The sequence below is a fragment of the Corticium candelabrum genome, chromosome 12 (assembly GCF_963422355.1).
Source record: "Corticium candelabrum chromosome 12, ooCorCand1.1, whole genome shotgun sequence".
Lineage (NCBI taxonomy): Eukaryota > Metazoa > Porifera > Homoscleromorpha > Homosclerophorida > Plakinidae > Corticium > Corticium candelabrum.
Genome location: NC_085096.1, coordinates 7,753,931 through 7,772,458, shown reverse-complemented (window position 1 = coordinate 7,772,458; position 18,528 = coordinate 7,753,931). Strand labels below are relative to the sequence as shown.

Sequence of the window (18,528 nt, the reverse complement as noted above, 5' to 3'; positions counted from 1 at the left end):
AGTAAGTTTTTGTTGGACTCCATATTTTGATTGGTATACAATACGTGATCGGTGTGGTAGGAGAGTGTGAGATGCAGTTGCAGAGGGAAGTGCGCTAGAGTGAGACGTGATGGACGAGGCTGCGAGTGCAAAGCGGCAGGTGCGCACTGTGTGAGTGTATGTTCTTGCAGACCTGAGATATGCAGGAATCGCGGCGAGGTGCGCACTAGAGCTTCGTCTGTTATTCTTGATTAGTACCACGTAGTCTGCACATTTAGAGTTGTCGAGGAGATGACAGTCATGCAGGTGTATTAGTTGGTCCTCCCAGAGAAGTGGCTCCTTCTGCTGATGAAATTGAGGTTGTCATATTTCTTTTCTCTAGATACCTAATGGTGCAACTACAGTACAACCAAGGTACCTTCCATTGCATGTCTTGTAGGGATTTGTTAGCAATCTCAGCATTAGACGGCTTCAAAATGTTGTGAACTCCTTCATCTGTAATTCAAGGGGGTCGTTGCAACTTGCTGAGGTCTACGCTAATGTTGGTGCAGAGAGAGGTGACGGAGACCATCCTTTTGTGTCACCAATAAATCCAGAGACTTTGTCATGGTGCATTTGTGACCGATGTGTTAACATGGATCAGCCTAGAGAGAACGTGTGTTGTCGAAAGAGGGTTTGCTGTACAACTGAAGAATATTTCAGGGCAACAACCCTTGACCATAATGTGCTACAGCTACAAATTCGTCTAGCTGCTGACTACCGAGTGGAAGTCCCCAACTATAGTCATAACGGATATCGCAAAGCTGCATACAGGCAGTACACACTAAGTCAGTACGGCTATTTGGGTAGAGGAAATAGGCGCATCGCGCCTTCATGTGTGGTACACTGTATACGACATTGGTTTCCCTCCCCAGATGGAAGGTACATGGGGTACAGGAGTGAGTAGATATTCAGGCAGTGCTCAGATTGTTTAGTTTAGTAGTAGTTGTGTATTCTTAGAAGTTAGATGCATGCAAACTGTGAAATTTTATGTCACTGTCAGTATAATTCAGCTACAGCAAATACCTGCAATTCTCATGTCAGTTGACCCTAGGCAACTTGTTGTTAGCTTGGCACTAACTGAAAGAAACACAAGTATGTAATAATTCTGACTGGTTTGAATACTTACCCTATAGATATTCACTAGCTGGTACACAACAACGACCCTTTCCTTATCCATCTGCCATCCATCACTAGTGAAGTACTACTTACTGGTCCTTCATGTCTGGATAAGACGTTTATATACAGCACTATAATGTGCTAGTCTGCCATCAATTTTGAGTCACTGCATTCATGATTTGCCTTTAAACGCTCTACATATTTCTTGTTGACAGCTGGCACCCATCATAGACTGCAAAACAAGACAACACCAAGCAAAACACAAGAATACAGACTCTTGGTACTTGTGGCAGAGTCATATCTTCCTGTAGTTTATTGTTTTAATACATCTGCTGCAAAAGTGCCAGAGAAAGTTTCAACAGGTGACTGGATCCTGAGCATACATTTTGTGGGTCAGTTGCTGTCCTACCTGCCCACCTTTCTACCGCCTTTCTGCCATCCATAGTGTGTATCTACTCTCGTCTATATATCGGTGAAAGAACAGGCTAGCAAATCAGCTAGTGACTTTCACCTGCAGGAAGACATTGAAGTATCTCTATTGTGTTTATTTGTTGATAACATGCAGGTACTGTAACATTATGAAATATGTCAGCATGCTCACTTGGGCAGAGGACACAGATGTGTTGCATCATCCTGTGTGACCAGATGTGTCAGAGTCTGGTTGTCTTACTGTGTATGCAACTATGGCCTGGTGAGATGCTGTAAACCTATACATTTATATCAGTGATGCAACAATACAACACAACAGCAGTATTAACAAACACAATGGCAGTCATTGTGGTAGCACAAGAATGATGAGGTAACCTAAACTGTACCTGTCCTACTACACTGCCTTTCTGCCAGATCAGCAGTTGATGGTGGACTAACTGGAGCAGTAGTTTGAGCAATGTGTTGGGGTTTTTGCTGTAAAAACACTGTGTGACGATGAGTTGACTCTTCCTCTTCCATTCGCTTTTTTGCAATCGTATGTATATCGTATGTATTATCCCAGTTACGTGATTGTACTGTTTTCTTTCCTTCACCTTCCTTACAGTCCACTGCTGGGAATTTTTATTAAACTTCCAGTGAAATCTCGGTTGTCTTGTTGTTTTTGTTATAGCCTGTTCCAGAGTTGTGTGCTCATTATGATCCATGGCCGCTAGCAAACAGCGGGCCTTGAAGGCTTCATACCTAAAACACTTAGGTCGTTTAATCATACGGGGATTGGATGTGAAGTGACTCACCCAAATGCTATTCTTTTGGAAGCATATTTAAGGATTAAATTGTGATAGTTTTCAAGCGCACTTGTTTGGCTGCAGTGGTAAACGTAAATGTAAGAAATTTTATAGAAAATACAAAGCATTCACATCAACCTAACCGACATCGTACATAATGGGTCATTGACCTAAGCCACTTAGGATCAAGCACAACCTTTCTCAAGAATTTCATTGATGGTGAATTGACATGTAGTGCACGCTTTCCACTCTGTAGCCAGTCATCATTTGCCAGCTCACTATGACTACATCTACGCGTTGCCCACTCATGTTCACCAATTACATGGTGCAAGACTCCAATCCAAATTGTCTGCACAGATGATAGATACTTGTGCTGCACGTGTGGTGTGGTGTGGTGTGGTGTGGTGTGGTGTGGTGTGGTGTGTGGTGGTGGTGGTGGTGGTGGTGGTGGTGGTGGTGTGTGTGTGTGTGTGTGTGTGTGTGTGTGTGTGTGTGTGTGTGTGTGTGTGTGTGTGTGTGTGTGTGTGTGTGTGTAAGACAGCTCTGCCTTGAAATGTATACAGTGTACATATGTACAATTGTATGTATGTAAATCTTTCATACCTTTAGCCGCTCTACATCTCCTTTTGCTTGTTGGCAACTCCACCAAAAATGGTTTACTATGGATCTTTTCCAGGGTCTGAGTTCAGCCTGTTCTCGTTTCTTTGATGCCTGTTCAACAATCATGAGTGTTTCAGTACTAATACTAAATAATTTGTTGCATACCTCAGATAGTATCTTTGATAATTTTTTGGCTTTATGCCAAACATCCAACGAATGCACTAAGTGTCTGTAAGTTTCATCTCTTTCTGTAAGGGAGAGGTTTAAATTCCCAAATGTCCACAAATTTACATCATGTTATGTTCTTACCCAGCATTGCAGAAATAGAAATAGATGCATCTGTAACTAATTCTATGACTTTGATCTTCTTTTGTGTAGATGTCAAAGCTCTCTGCTGTCCAAGTTTCTCCATCCTAGGTGATTTCAGTTCAGTCTCTCTCTTGTCAACAAATTGAACGTCTACAACTTTTCGTGTGACAATATCCATAAGAGAGTACACACAATATTTTGCACTGAACCCTGGTGAGTCACAGCGCCCATCACCAGCAAGAACTACTGGTCGATCTCCAATATCGGCGAGGATTGCATTTCTGGATGTTTCCCAATGTTCCACAACAGATGGACATATATAGGCGCTGAATGCGATCGAAAGTTGACTGTGATATAGAATTCAATCTAAAGAACTGACACAAGAGACTAATTTTTGAGAAGTTGTTTCCAGACAGAAAAACTGAAGCAGCAAACAAAAGATTATTTATGAAGAATGGGTATCCATTTTGAGATTTGCATCGTCCTTAACTACTCCATGAGCCTTGGTGGAACTTCTTGCAGTGCCATTGCAATGTCAATGTGCTGCCAATATGCTTCTTCTGCAACGATATCTCTTCCCAACAGAATGGATATCTGCACGTTTTTCCAAGCAACTGCAATATGCAATCTTCATCACACACAACCCTCGGTAACTTCAGCCTATTCTCAAGATCATTTTCAAAGATAGTGATAGGTGTTATTGCTATTGGCTGCACTGAGACACAGGAATAGCTCCAGAAGATGGACTTGAGGTAGGCATCTGTCCACCTGAATCTTTGTCACTAATTCCAAACTGTACCTGAAACGAAGCAAATCTAGTGGTCAGTAGTAATAAACTCTAAGATTACAAGATGCAAGGGGTGTGACCCCAAGTGGTTGTTTTGTATGCTCTTTATTGAAGAAAGACAACATCCTTTATTCTCATTATTATATCAGAATGACACTATAAGCAATTTACATGCATCCTCTCTAACAAACACTCTTACAGTTGGGATAATCATGTCCTTTACAGTCAACTGATCATCCAGAACTTCCTTGCTTCCGACAGGTGAGGTTGTGACATCGACAATGTCATGTGATGAAGCATGGTGAGTGCTTGGGGACAAGGTTATGTCATCCAGATAACTGGCATCAAGCTCATCAACATCATCAGAAGTACAATCAGTGTCACTATGGATACATAATTTATAACATCTGCAACTGCATGTACGTTGGATAGTGATCATTGATGACCATGCACTTAGATTACCTTTCATATCGGTATTCATCTTCAGATGACTGGTCAGATTCATCTAGTGTAGTCAGTAAAGTCTTCAAGCTGATAAAAACATTTGAAGTCACAACTGTCCTGTAAGGGTACAGGATCTTACATTTACTCAGCCGTTCTTCTAGGTTCTTGATCTTCATTACTCTCATCATCTGTTTCAGAACCTGATGAACAATTCACAGAGGGACATGGAGAGCTGCATCAGTGGACAACAGTCATAAGATTACACTATGTATACTATATCTACAGATACATGCACAAATAGACGTGCAAATTGAACTACTTTGCAGAGTTTACTGGACTAAGTGTAGATGGAAACAAAGGTCTTCTTGAACTGAGTTTGCCTGACCGTACAGGAGTAGAAATCATTTCTGCTACGTGTCTGACAGATGTGTCTAAATCACGAAGATCTGTACAAGACGGTAGACGTGTATGTTTATATACCTTCTCTATTCTCAGTAATCTACTAGCTAGCCTACCTGCAGCTATCGAACAGTCAGACTGGTCTGTACGTTCTCTAGAATGGGAAGCTATAGTCTCCAATGTTGCTGAATCGTCACCTAGATTGAAGAATAGAGTCATATCGGTGTTGAGAATAGTGCGTCGATCGAAGTGCTGTGGCTGAAATTACCAATCGCATTAGGCTCCGGTAGACAAGTGGACAATGGCTGACAGCTGAAAAAGCGTAAGCTTTGGCTGTTATTCGTGAATTGATACAGAAGTACCAAGCAAGCTAACCTGCAGTTGAGTACGCGCCTCAAAAGAAATTCGGCAAGCGAGTTGAAACTGGGAAAGCGTAGGCGATCTCTCAAAGCGAGGAGTCTGTCGTAAGTAGATCGTTCCAGTCTTACTATTTTGCATTCTGCGTCTACTTGTATTTTCCAACGACCAGCCCCTCGTCTTGCACCTCCCTTGCGGATGAAGTCGACATTACAATAGACGTACGTATACTTCCGGTCACGTGCAGGATTTATCCGACGCTCACACATGCATATACGAATGCAAAAACAGATAAATTCAGCTTTTTAACCTCTTACTGCTATATTTAAAGCGTTCCGTCTTTGCAGAGTCTACAAAGATAATGTTGTATTTGCTACGGCTACTCAAACTGTGAACTGCAAAGCGTTCGCATCTTCGTTTTTTGTGAGAATACAGAAAATGTACTACCTTATTATAATATTTAAGCTTTGTCTTTTAAAAGTTGCTTAGTTCATCGGAAAAATGTATACACAATTCAAGATGGATTCCGAGGCGTTCTCCTCGCGCAACATCTGGACTGTGCCCCTTTAATTAACTTTTGAAGAAACGTTGACACAATACTATTATTCTAATTTCACTTCATTGAACATAAATGTAGTTTTGAAATACGATAGTAGTTTAACTTAATTAATACGTAGCTTAGAATTCAGAACATAGTATTCTAGCACTGCCAGGCAGCCTATAGCAGGTTTTATTCTTTCAACTGTAGACTCTAGTATATTGCGTCGAATCTACAGTATATCTAGACTTAATTCAGCGGTGTAGCGTGGCATGGGCTAAACCGGGTTATAGCCTCCTATTATTTGTAGGCGTGGTTATAAAAATTGTGGACTGTAAATACGTGTAAAGACTAAAGCTGTATATAGTATATACAACACCTTTTCCCCAATCTTGATCTGCCACTGATTCTACCATATCAATCAATTAGAAGCCAATAAAATTGGACGTGTCTGTAAGTGGGCGTGGCCATAATGTGGGCATGTCCATAATATGGGCGTGTTCGTAATGCGGGCATGTCCATTATATGGGCGTGTCCGTAATGTGGGCGTGTCCGTAATATGGGCGTGTCCGTAATGTGGCGTGTCCCTAATGTGGCGTGTCCGTACTGTGGCGTGTCCGTAATGTGGCGTGTCCATAAGTGGGAGTGTATTGTTGCGTCGTGAAGCTTAGCCCCTCATTTCTAGAGGTCACTCTACGCCCCTGCTTAATTTGTGTGTTGCTTTTGTGCGAATGAGCCAAATCGCCTTTTAGAACGCGCAGCTACTTTGTCCAAGTCTTTTTGTGAACATACCTCTTAGGACTGATGACAATGTTTAGAGAGTCTAGGGTATATACCAATGCGGAAACGTTGCTGCTTAGTGCCCCTCCCCCCCTCTCTCTCAGACTCTGGTAGTTAGAAAACATTCGCTTATCAATTACAAATGAATTTAGAGACATTATACTGTAGGGATCGAGCATGACAAACGTATAGGGCGTCGGTTTAGAAGATTAGAGGTGCCACTGATAGGTTGGGCGGGAAAACCCAGCTGTTCTCGGAATCATCACATGACTTACGCACCTGTCGAAAGGTAGAAGTACAGACGTTACATTGGTTGCATTTACTGGACGTGCTGCAGTTGTGCTGGGTTTGGTGTCGTTTCAGTTTTTGTATGTACCTAGGGGAGTGCAATGTACTTATCCAGGTGGTGTGTATGCCTATGGTATCTCTTCTGTATCTGTACGAGTAGAGTCAGTTGTGTTGGAGCAAACAATTGTCCTCCAGGTTGTGTTGGAGCAAACAATTGTCCTCCAGGTTTGTTTATTAAACCTAATCTCTGGAGCGATTAATCATGACTATGTTTGTACGTAGCATGCATGCAGTAAGTTAAACTTTGTATTGTAATTTGTGCTCTTTGTTGGTGTGTTATGGAGATTTAGTACCAGTCATATTTTGTGTCCATAGTATCGTAAATAGCGGTGATATGATGCTCTAAGAGTACCCTATCACCGAGGCTAGTGAGTGAAAGATAATTGTACATCAAATAGTGTTTCACAACTGAACAGTAAGAGTGAGAACATGCCCGCATACTCATCGTACACCCCGTACCACTAGTGTATCTCTTTTTTTGCCTGTCTTTATCAACAACTTCACAGAGCATTTGAAAAACAATTGTTAGAATACAATAAAATTCATTTTTATTATTGCTTATGGTTGGAAGACCCTTATTAAGATAAATTATCAAGAGCAAAGCCCGAGTTATCGTACTAACGCCGCACTAGCCGTAAAAAATGAAGAGATTTGTTGTATGGTTACTCGGATTGCTGGCTATTACGTTTCGCTGATTAAGTGTGGGAGGAGTGTAGGAGGAGTGTAGGACTTGATATGGGTGTTCGTGGTTCTGAGTGATGTAGACAGCTGTTAGTTCTTCACACGGAAGCTACATGCTAACAGCAAATCACATGATTAGATCAAAACATACCTAGTAAGTAAAGCCTGGTTCACGATGCACTCCGCGCAGCTCAACGGTGGCGGTGCCGCGCCACAACTACGGCTGGGGCGCCGAGTTGCTCTGTTGACGATGCAAGCATTGTCGCACTTTATCACGCGCAGTAATCCGAGCTGCAAGATTGCTATCAATAAAACACGGCGCTGGATTGGTATGCTTACTGTGCTGTATTTGTACCTAGATGCACGCACTGATTCTACACCACGGAAGACTGACGATCTATTGCTATAGACACACAGAACTATCGCAGAACGCGGAACACAGACTCTAACTATACAATGCCACCGCTATCTTATAGCTGTCATCGTAACTTCGCCTCTAAATAATTAGTATACACAATACACCACAGACCTCCCTCTTTAGTCTTGTCGGTATCTAGCAGGAGGTCTCTTGGCAGATCTCGCCGGATATCTTCTTCTGCTCCTGGTAACAACTCGGCTGTTGCTGTCGTGGCTTGATTCACCTGGTTCAGCTGTTGTCTTCTCTTCAACTGCTGCTTTATCTCGCTGTGTATTTTGATCCAGAGCTACTGAAATTGGTGTTTCTTCTGTCTCTACCACTTGTGGCTGTTGCAGCTCGCTTACAGTGCCTACGAAATACTACACCAGACTACACAAGACTGGCTAGCTACATGCCACAGTCTGCTATATAGTGTCATACTCTATACTAATGAGTACTGGGGTAGTCCCATACTCTACTACACTCCCTTCCACTAAATCTCTCGATATCTCCTGGGGGGCTTCTATTGTTCCTTGTGGGATATCGTCGATTTTCTCTCTCTGTTGACTTTTAATCGGTTTCTTTGTTGGCATGTTATCAGTCTGTTTCGACTGTGTCTCTGTTAACTCAGCGTGGCTTAGTCTTGTTCGTAAGACTCTCTTCATTAGTAATTCGGATGGCGTTTTTCCTGTTGAGGTATTTGGAGTCGACCTATACTGCAGCGGTAGTATAGATATGTGATGTCGAATAGTACGTCCTTTAGCTAAGTTGTGCCTTCATAGATCTCTTGAAGATTTGAACTGCTCTTTCTGCTTGTCCATTACTCGATGGGTGATACGGAGGTGTGAGTTGGTGTTTGACACCATTTCCTTTCGTCTTGGAATGCCATGAAAACTGAAAACTCGCCTCATTACTTCTATTGTCTTGCTACCCGTTGTACTAGTGCCCATTTCATACACCTCCAACCATTTCGAATAAGCGTCAATCATAATAAGATAATGTTGACCTTCAAACTCCGCGAAATCTGCATGAACTCTCTCCCCAGGTGCTGTGGGGTACATCTATGGATGAGGAATACCAGCAGGGGGTTTATTCCTCTGACATTGGCAAATTTCACATTTCTTGCACAATTCTTTCAACGTCATGTCCAAACTCTGCCACAAGATATACGATCTAGTTAATGCTTTCATTCGATTTGAATCCAGATGGTTTTCATGAAGATCTGCTAGAACTCTTGACTGTAATTTTTGCGGTATTATCACACGTGTTCCCCAAAGTAAACAGTTCTCTTCAACGCTAAGTTCATCTGACCGTCGTGAGTAGAGTTGTAACCTTGGATCCATGTGACTTTTCCAGTTCCATTCAGACAATGTATACTAGTATGCCCGTCTCAAAATTGGATCTGCTTTAGTCTCTTGTGCTACTTCTGCTGCTGTTACAGGTAGATTCTCACAGCAATCCACATGGTACAATTCCTGGTTAGGGTCTATGACATTCACTTCCATTGGCAGTCGGGACAGCATATCTGCTTCCTTATTCTCCTCTCCAGCCATATACTCCAGGTTGTACTCCTATGCACTTAAAATTAGTGTCCACCTCTGCAGCCTTGCTGCTGCTAACGCCGGGATACCCTGTTTAGGTCCCAGAATTTTGACCAAAGGTTTGTGATCTGTCACAAGTGTGAATCTTCGGCCAACGAGGAACTTGTGAAAATGACGAACGCTGAATATTAATGCCAGTGCTTCACGCTCGATTTGGGGGTAGTCCTTTTCTGCTGATGACAGTGTCCGTTAAGCAGATGCTACTGGCTTCTTCGATCAATCCTCATACTTGTGACTCAAACAAGCTCCTATTCTATATGGGGATGTGTCACATTTGAGCTTGACTGGTCGAGACAAATCAGAGTGCGTAAGAAAACCAGACTGTAATAACTTGTTCTTTGCTGCATTGAATGCCGCCCCGTGTTTCCTTGTCCATCTCCACTGTTTTCCTTTGAAGTAACTCATACAATGCTTGTAGAGTATTCGACAGATTTGGTAAGAACTGGCTGTAATAGTTCAACAGCCCCAAAAATGCCTTCAACTCAGTCACATTTCTTAGCTCAGGTGCTTCCTGACAGCCTTGACCTTGTCTTCTGTAGGTCTCAGACCTCCGTGATCTACCCTGTGACCTAAGTATGTCACCTCAGACTTCCCAAATTCACATTTGTCCTTCTTTAGCCGGACTCCTCGTTGCTTTAGGCGTTGTAATACTTGCCTCACTCTTGCATCGTGCTCAGCATCAGTTGAACCGACAATCAGTATGTCATAAAAAACTCCTAATATTCCAGACAATATCATATCAATCGTTTTCTAGAAAATACTCGGTGCTGTTCGTATACCAAAAGGCATCCTCGTATCAGTAAACAAACCCTTCCTAGTATTTATGGTTAAATACTGTTGGCTTCCGGTATCCACTCCCATTTGTTGGTAAGCTTGCTTTAGATCAAGCCTGGTAAATCGTCGACCACCCGCTAAAGTAGCAAATAAATCTTGCGCATTTGGTGTGGGATACTCAATATTTTCCAAATATTCATTGATGATTACTTTGTAGTCACCACACAATCTGATACTGCCGTCAGATTTCCTCACCTCTACTATAGATGAAGCCCACTCGCTCATGTTTATAGGTGTCAATACTCCTTCTCTGACTAAGCGATCGATTTCAGTATCCACTTTAGCTTGTAACGCAAATGGTACTGGTCTTGCCTTATGAAAGACTGGCATTGCATTGGCACTCAAAGTAATTTTTGCTGGCACTCCTTGCAGCTTTCCCATTCCTTCCTTAAATAACTCAAGAATCTCATGTAGGGGATCAAGGACATTTAAGATAAATAAAGACGCTCCGTCCAACTTGAGTTGTGACAACCAATTCCTGCCAAGCACTGCTGGCTTATTTGCAGCATTGACGACAACTACTCTACCTGTTATCTCTTGATCTCTATAGCGTACTGGTACTACAGCTTCTCCGCGTACAGACAATGTCTGTCCACAATATGACTGTAATTTCACGTTGCTGCTCTGAAGTTTGACATGGGCTAGTTGTTTCTCATAGGTCTCCTTGGGAATCACGGTAATAGTTCTTGTCCAGCTACAGTCATATTGACTTTTATTGCGTCCTGGCTTCTCAGACCATAAAGTGAACATACTTCCTCTTCCTCCACTTGTAACGTGGCTTGTTTCTGGTACTTTGTATTCTTGTTACCCGTTGCTCCGCTCCCGCTTTTGAAATCGCCTTGCTTCTTACTTCGGCAGGCTTTTGCAATATGTTCCTTCTTGTGACATAAATGGCACTATCTGGATTTTATCTGACACCTATCAGGAACGTGTCCCTTGCCATTGCATCTGTAGCATACTTTCACATCAGACTGTGTTGTCCTTGACCTCCCACTGCTACTACTTAGCATACTAAATGCCGTCTCGTGGTCTGTTGTTGATCCGTGTCTGCGCGTGTCTCCTCGCAAAGCTATTGCCTCTTGTCTTGCAGATTCAAAAGCTTACGCGATTCGTACTGCTTTATCGAGTGTTAAGTCAGTTTTCGCCAGAATTTTCTGCTGTACGGCTTCTACTCGTAATCCATATACAAATTGGTCCCTCAACGCAACTGAAAACTTGTCTCCGAACTCACAGTGTTTAGCTAGACGACGCAATTCTGACAAGAACACCGTAACAGTCTCACCTTCTTTCTGTTGTCTCTTGTAATAACGGAATCGCTCGGCTATAAAATTCTTCTTTGGCTCGTAATGATTTCTCAGTTGCTGAATGATGTCAGCAAGCTCTAAATCTTGCGGTTGGTGAGGTTGTACCAAGGTACGCAACAAACTGTAGGTCGATGCTCCCACAAACGTTAATTAAAAAGATTGCCTTTCTACGAGCTACGTGCTCTTCTCCTATGGGTACTGCGTTTGCCAGGCACCGCAGTAAAGCTTGAACCTTTCCTTATATTCGTCGATGCTTTCTACTCCCGCTCGCAATTTGCCCAACAACCCGTGTTTCAAATTCGCGGCTGCACATTCCATCCTCGTCGCCACTGTTTTGTCGTTACCGACTATCTATTGGTTCTATTGCAGCTCGCTTACAATGTCTACGCAATACTACACTAGACTACACAAGACTGGCTAACTACATGCAACAGTCTACTGTATAGTGTCATACTCTATGCTAATGAGTACCGGGGGTAGTCCCATACTCTACTACACTGGCATACTCCTCTTATCTCTGGATCTTATTTGGACCACATGTACATATCTAGCACTTTCTTCTACATTGACCAAGTAGTTCGTGGGACCCAGTTTCTGAACTATGGTACCTCCTACCACTTTCCTCTTCTGTCTTGTCTCGGGTTCCAGACACTTACAGTTGATGCTGGTTCGAGGTCTCTTGCTCGAAATGTAGCCTTTGGTATTGATCAGTCTGCAGATCTCGGATGTTGTTTCCTGTTTCAGGTCGTAAAAACGTTAGTCTAGTTCTCAATTCTCTCTTCAACATTAGCTTATCCGGGGCCTTTCCTGTTGTCGTGTTTGGTGTCGTTCGATACCGCAGTAAAAATGATGATAGCTGATGACTTATGGATCTTCCTGTTGGCCGACTTTTCAAACGTTTCTTGAGTTCTTGGACCAGTCTTTCAGCCTGTCCATTAAATGATGGATGATAAGGTGTTTTAACTGATGTCGAATTCCGTTGGCCTTCATGAACGTCTGAAATAATTCGTGTGACCTAAATTGGGGCCCGTTATCAGTTACCAATCTCTTGGATAAGCCGTGATAACTGAAGGTCCGACTCATCGCATTCATGGTCTGCTCTGTGGTGTCATGAGTACGTAACTCGTAAGCTTTTGGCTACTTTGATAAAGCGTCGATCATCAGCAAGTACTGTCTTCTGGATAGTTCGGCAAAGTCAGCATGCACCCTCTCCCAAGGCATCGCTGGGTAGATCCATGCGTGAGATGGTAAGACTCGTGCTAGTCTTCCTTTTTACTCTGACATCTCTCACATCTCCTGGCCAAATCTTTCAAGTCTCTATCAAGATTGGCTCACCATATAAAGCTCCTCGCTAAAGCCTTCATCCTGACTACTCCAAGATGTCCATCGTAAATTTTCTTCTGCCACCACCGTACGTAATGCCTTTGGTATAATTACTCAACTTCCTCAGAGTAGGTATCTATTATCGATTGACAACTCTGTGGATAGTCTGGCGTAAGGCTCTAAACAAGGATCTTCTGAAGTTCTCTATCCACTTCGAGTATATTCATCAGCATTTCTCAGTATCGGATCTCTCTGAGTTTCTCTGGCTATTTTGGTTGCCGTCACAGGCAACTGATCGCAGAAGTCCACGTGGTAAATCTTCTCATTTGGGTCAATCACTTGCATAGGCATTGGCAATCTAGGCAACAAATCTGCTTTCTTGTTGTCTACTCCTGGCTTGAACTTTAGCTTGTAGTTGTATGCACTGAGAAGCAGTGCCCATCGTTGTAACCGGCCTGCTGCCAAAGTTAGGCAACTTGATATGGTCCCATGATATTCAGAAGAGATCGATGGTCTGTAAACAATGTCTATTCTCTGCCCACTAGGTACTTGTGAAATTTATTCACTCCGTATACTAATGCTAATGCCTCTTCTTCCAGTTGGACGTACTTTTTCTCCGCTGTCTATAGTGTTCTAGATGCCAAGGCTATTGGTCTTTCTTTTTGCTATGTGGCATGACGTGTGTCAGACAGGCACCTACCCCATGAAAGGTGATGCATCACAACTCAGACTCATTGGCCTTTGCAGGTCGGAATGTGTCCGGAATTCTGATCCAGAAGCTTCTGTTTACCTTTCTGAAATGCTTTTCTTTCCTTAGATCCCTACTTCCACGGCCGATTTTGAGCAATAACGCATACAAGGGATGCAAGGTCACTGACAGATTTGGCAAAACCAGCCCTTAGTAAGCCCAGGAAAGTCTTAAACCCTGTCACGTTTATCGGTTCCGGCGCATCTCTAATCGCCTGGACCTTAGTCTCCGAGGGCGAGATGTCTTGCTCACTGATACTATAACCCAAGTATTCCACTCGAGGCTGATTGAATTTGCATTTTTACTGTTTCAGTCTTATACCAGCCTCATCCAATGATCTCAGCACTGTTAGCAACCTCTGCATATGTTCTATATTTTCCCCACCTACTAATATGTCGTCCAAATAGCAGATGACATCAGGAATTTCTGACAAGAGGTCGCCCATGGTCCGCTGCCAAATTCTAGGCCCTAAACATATTCCGAAAGGCATCCGATTAAACGTGAATAAACCCTTGCTGGTATTAATCGTCAAATAATGTTGACAACACACATCTGCTGGTACGTCTGTTTCAGATCCATGCGCGAGAATCGTCTTCCTCCAGCCAAGGTTGCCAACAGATCATGGGGTTCGGCATTGGATAACCTCCCATATCTAAATTGTGACCTTTTAATCACCACACAGTTTCACAGTACCGTTCCCTTTTGAATTACGACTACTGAAGTTGCCCAGCCACTTTTCTTTACTGGTCGTGTCACTCCTTCACGTTGCATGCAATCTTGTTGCTGATTGACCCTTTCCTGTAGAGCATACGGCACCGATCGAGGCCTGTGGAATCTCGGTCTAGCCTGCGCTAACAGTGCAATTCTTGCCTCATGCTTTTGTACCGTACGCACACCGGGACAAAATAACCTTCAAAACTTCTCCTTGGAGTCAAACATTTGGCGTGACTCAACACTGAACAGATATCCTCAATCGAGCCGGATCTTACTTAATCATTTTCTCCCAAAAATGGCTGGTTTACCCCGTACATCTACTACCATAATTTTAGCAGCTCACCGTATCTCACTCGTACCGTTGCCTCTCCTTTTACCTTGAGGCTTCCACCGCTATACGTCTTCAAGGGCGCCGTACTTGCATGAAGCTGTACATGGGACAGATATTGCTCATATACACTGATGGGTATTACTGTCGCTGTGCCTCCTGTGTCCACCTCCATTGGTATCTGACTGCCATTGTGATCTTGACTCCGCTCTTTCCAGATCGAGCAAACACCACACTGACAGTATCTTCATCAATTTGATGAGTGGGTTGTGGCTTGCCTTTCGCTGGGGCACGTACGGCTGCGGTGCCATTCTTGAGCTCATCTTGTTGAGATCGTTTGCGGCATACTCTACTGATGTGCCCTTGTCCTTTGCAGAAATGATACTTTTGAGCCCTCAATTTGCATGTACTGGAGTGATGTCCACGCCCACTACATCTACAGCAGTCTCTGCTGTCTAATTGCTTTGCTTTGTAAGCGCCGCCTGCTGTGTCTCGTTGTAGCTAAACGCCGTCTCGACTTGCTTTGCAGGTGTCTCCTTGTGGTATTCCTACGTAAAGCCTGCGTTTCGTCTCTCGAAGTTTCAGCGGCTTGTGCACTTTGGGTTGCCTTCGGCAAGGATCTTTCTCTGCACAGCCTCGTGATATAATCCACACACCAATTGATCCCTGAGCGCTGTATCCAGGTAGTCTCCGAAATCGCAATGTTTCGATAGCTTGTGTAGTTAGCCATATAATTCGCGATGTTCTCACCTTCTCTCTAAAGACGCTAATAAAAACGGAATCTCTTCTCGATCACAACGACACGTGGCTCAAAATGGCTCTTTTACAGAGCAACAACTCATCCAGTGACTTGTCTTGTAGCTTGTCTGGTCTCACCAAATTCTTCAAGACAGTATATGTCGCAGTACCGACACAAGTCAAGAAGACTGCTTTCTGCTTGTCTGCGTCCTCCAACCAATTCGCAGAGCAGTACAGGAGAAAACGCTCTTTGTAATCTTCTACGTTATCAACTCCTGCGTTAACTTTTCTCAGCTTACCATGTCTTTCCGTGGCCATCTTCGTCGCCAATTGTGCTGTATTTGTACATATACGCACGCACTGATTCTACACCACGAAAGACACACGATCTATTAATAGTAACATAGTATTTATTTCTATCGCATCACGCACAGTAATGCAGTTCCCAATGGGGCATACTAACACACGTACAACACACAGCTAGATACAGTAACAACACAAGACAAACTACCTCCCTTCACATTGCTATAGACACACAGAATTATTGCAGAACGCGGAACACAGACTCTAACAATACAATTGCCCTACCGCTCTCTAATAGCTGTCATCGTAACTCCGCCTCTAACTAATTAGTACACACAATACACCACACTTGCTGCCAATGACACGTATAACTGCTGCCGCTGGACTAGGACCGGATTCTATCAAAGCGGCGAGGCACCGCCAACCTTAATTATCTTCGCTGTTGACGTCGACATGTTTACGATACTCGCGGTGCCGGCGCGGCACTGCCTGCGTTGAGCTACGTGGCCTGCATCGTGAAACTACTTAAAATTAACTTAATTAATTAAGACAGTACGTCTTTTATTAGTACTCCACCTGGTTGGCGAAACAAGCCTTGTTCATAATACTGACGCTGACGTCAGCATCAACGTCGACGCCGGAGTGGCGACGACGTCCGACGTTGAAGTTGACTTGTTCACAATATTTGCGCGACGCAAAGCACAGGTCAGATTGTCCGAAGCTCGAGTCCAACGCGCTCCACATAGAAGAACGGCGTTATTATATGTGAATCTTTTGTTACTTTCTCTACTGCGTCATAGATGCTAGAGAGTTCAAACAGGTGGAAGAAGACGAAAGTGGATTAAACCGAATATTTTAGCGACGCCGACAGCCAGGACACTTTCACAGGCATTTTTGTCAGTCCTAGGTATTTTTAATCATTCGACCAGATTTGCCAATAACACGGGTAGTTTCTCATGGCGCTTCTGCTGATCTCAGATATCTGTTTTAGTTCTTTATGTGTGCTTTTGATTGGTTGAAAATGATTACGTGCTTGTGGTTGACGCTGAGTACTTACGGTTGATGACTCTGGCATAGAACCTGCTTTAAGTCCAGCGTCAGCGTCAACGTTGAGACGCCTGGGTCAGCGTCGGTGACGTTGCCGTGTTCACATTATTGACGTCGACTTCGGCCTCAGACGTTGACGTACGTGGCCGTCAGCGTCAATATTATAAATAAATCACACTACATTCTGAAGTTCATTGTGAGCTAGACGAGAACGATTTTGAACCTCCCAAAAAAGGTGCCGTGCAGATAGTCCGGAACGTGTTACAAGCAAAGATGTCGAGCAGTATTCAAAAGACTAAATATCAATGTTATTGAATTTACAGTGTTATGATTGTATTTGAGGTTCTCTTAATGGACATTTATTGGTCGACATACATGCAGTTTGAGGTTGTGTATGTTGCTAGGCTGGAAATGGTTTATATGTAGCATCAGCAGTCAGACTAATGCCCAATCATGCAACCAGTTTCGGTCAACACCGTCTGTTATACCTCGCAGTGTCGGACCTTCTAACTCAAGTTCTGTCTTAATTAAGACTTTTTAGAAGCTTGCCAAGGCGGTTTTACGCACTCCTTCTCAGTCAGGAAAATGGAAACGGTATCCCATGAGTGTTATACTTTTGTCTTGATTTCGCCCATGGGAAGCTATTGATTTGATTTCATGCACTTTGACAAGATGCTTGTTCAAAATCCAGTATTGACAATCAGTCACACCACGAAAATTTATTAACCTTAGGCGAGCTCTTCTTTTGCTTCAGTAAGATTGCTCTTGTGATGCTAAAATTGCTCTGTTGTGCCTCGTTTGATGATCTCAAAGCTTTGAAAGATTTCGACAACGCCACACCAGTCACAGTCTGCCAGAATAGACTAGGTGTACCTCCTTCATTGTGTTTTACCTCGGAATCTGTTTTGCATCGCTGAAAAGCATTCCCTTATTAAAAGCCTAAATTTTCCCACTTTCTTGACGCAATTCAAGGCACAACTAGTTGTTCAATCAGCGCAGGACTGCCTCAACAATCTATTAAACACGCTGGATATGCTTCGTCCCAATCTGCTAAAATGGACCGGGGTATTGTTCCCTAGCTTGCTGGCGTTGCTCTCACCGCCCTCGGTCTCTCTACACAAAGTGAATCCTCCTCTTCTGACGGTGTCGCCTGGCCTGGCCACTAAGCGACTGGATCGGATGCCAGTCTTCGCTAGACTCGTGCAGTACAGAACCCGGTCCTTTTCTCGCACGCCCGTATATTCACATGCTCGACCACGTGATAGTGGTACACTCTCGCGAGAAGAGTGAATGCAACGCAAAGTAAATAGTATCCAGTCTGCTTAGCGCTTCTAAAGTACATAGACTAACACTTGCAATTAACCCGTTTATTAATGATCTTAAACTATAAAAATATTACACCATTTAAACTTTATTGTCGCAGTAAGGTAGTTGGATATCACAATAACTTTTTATCGATCATGACTATTTTTACTGCTAATATTTAATTACATTCTTAAATACTGACGGTTGCAACAACGCATATGTAAATTAGCAAATAAATTACTAACTCTGTAAGAATACAGAAAATTTGCTTATATTTAAGCAGACGTTATTT

The 18,528-nt window shown here is 43.2% G+C and overlaps 2 protein-coding genes across 2 annotated transcripts in view; one reads left to right on the top strand and one right to left on the bottom strand.

Moving 5' to 3' along the window:
- Window positions 1–3,779, top strand: part of LOC134187988 (uncharacterized) — a 3,866-nt gene extending 87 nt beyond the window's left edge. Inside the window, exons 1-4 of the mRNA XM_062656173.1 lie at window position 1; window positions 61–198; window positions 258–338; window positions 3,330–3,779. The exon at window position 1 is cut by the window's left edge and continues 87 nt beyond it. Of these exons, the coding sequence (XP_062512157.1) occupies window position 1; window positions 61–198; window positions 258–338; window positions 3,330–3,368 (259 nt within the window). The 3' untranslated portion in view covers window positions 3,369–3,779. The remainder of the gene's footprint in view (window positions 2–60; window positions 199–257; window positions 339–3,329) is intronic.
- A 413-nt stretch (window positions 3,780–4,192) lies between these two features.
- On the bottom strand, window positions 4,193–5,516 carry LOC134187718 (uncharacterized). Its single transcript, XM_062655869.1, has 7 exons — window positions 5,266–5,516; window positions 5,159–5,202; window positions 5,007–5,087; window positions 4,811–4,937; window positions 4,637–4,723; window positions 4,510–4,578; window positions 4,193–4,430 (listed from the first exon to the last, which is right to left on the bottom strand). Exons 1-7 carry the CDS (start codon window positions 5,514–5,516, stop codon window positions 4,193–4,195), a joined length of 897 nt encoding a protein of 298 aa, XP_062511853.1.
- Between the last annotated feature and the right edge of the window lie 13,012 nt (window positions 5,517–18,528).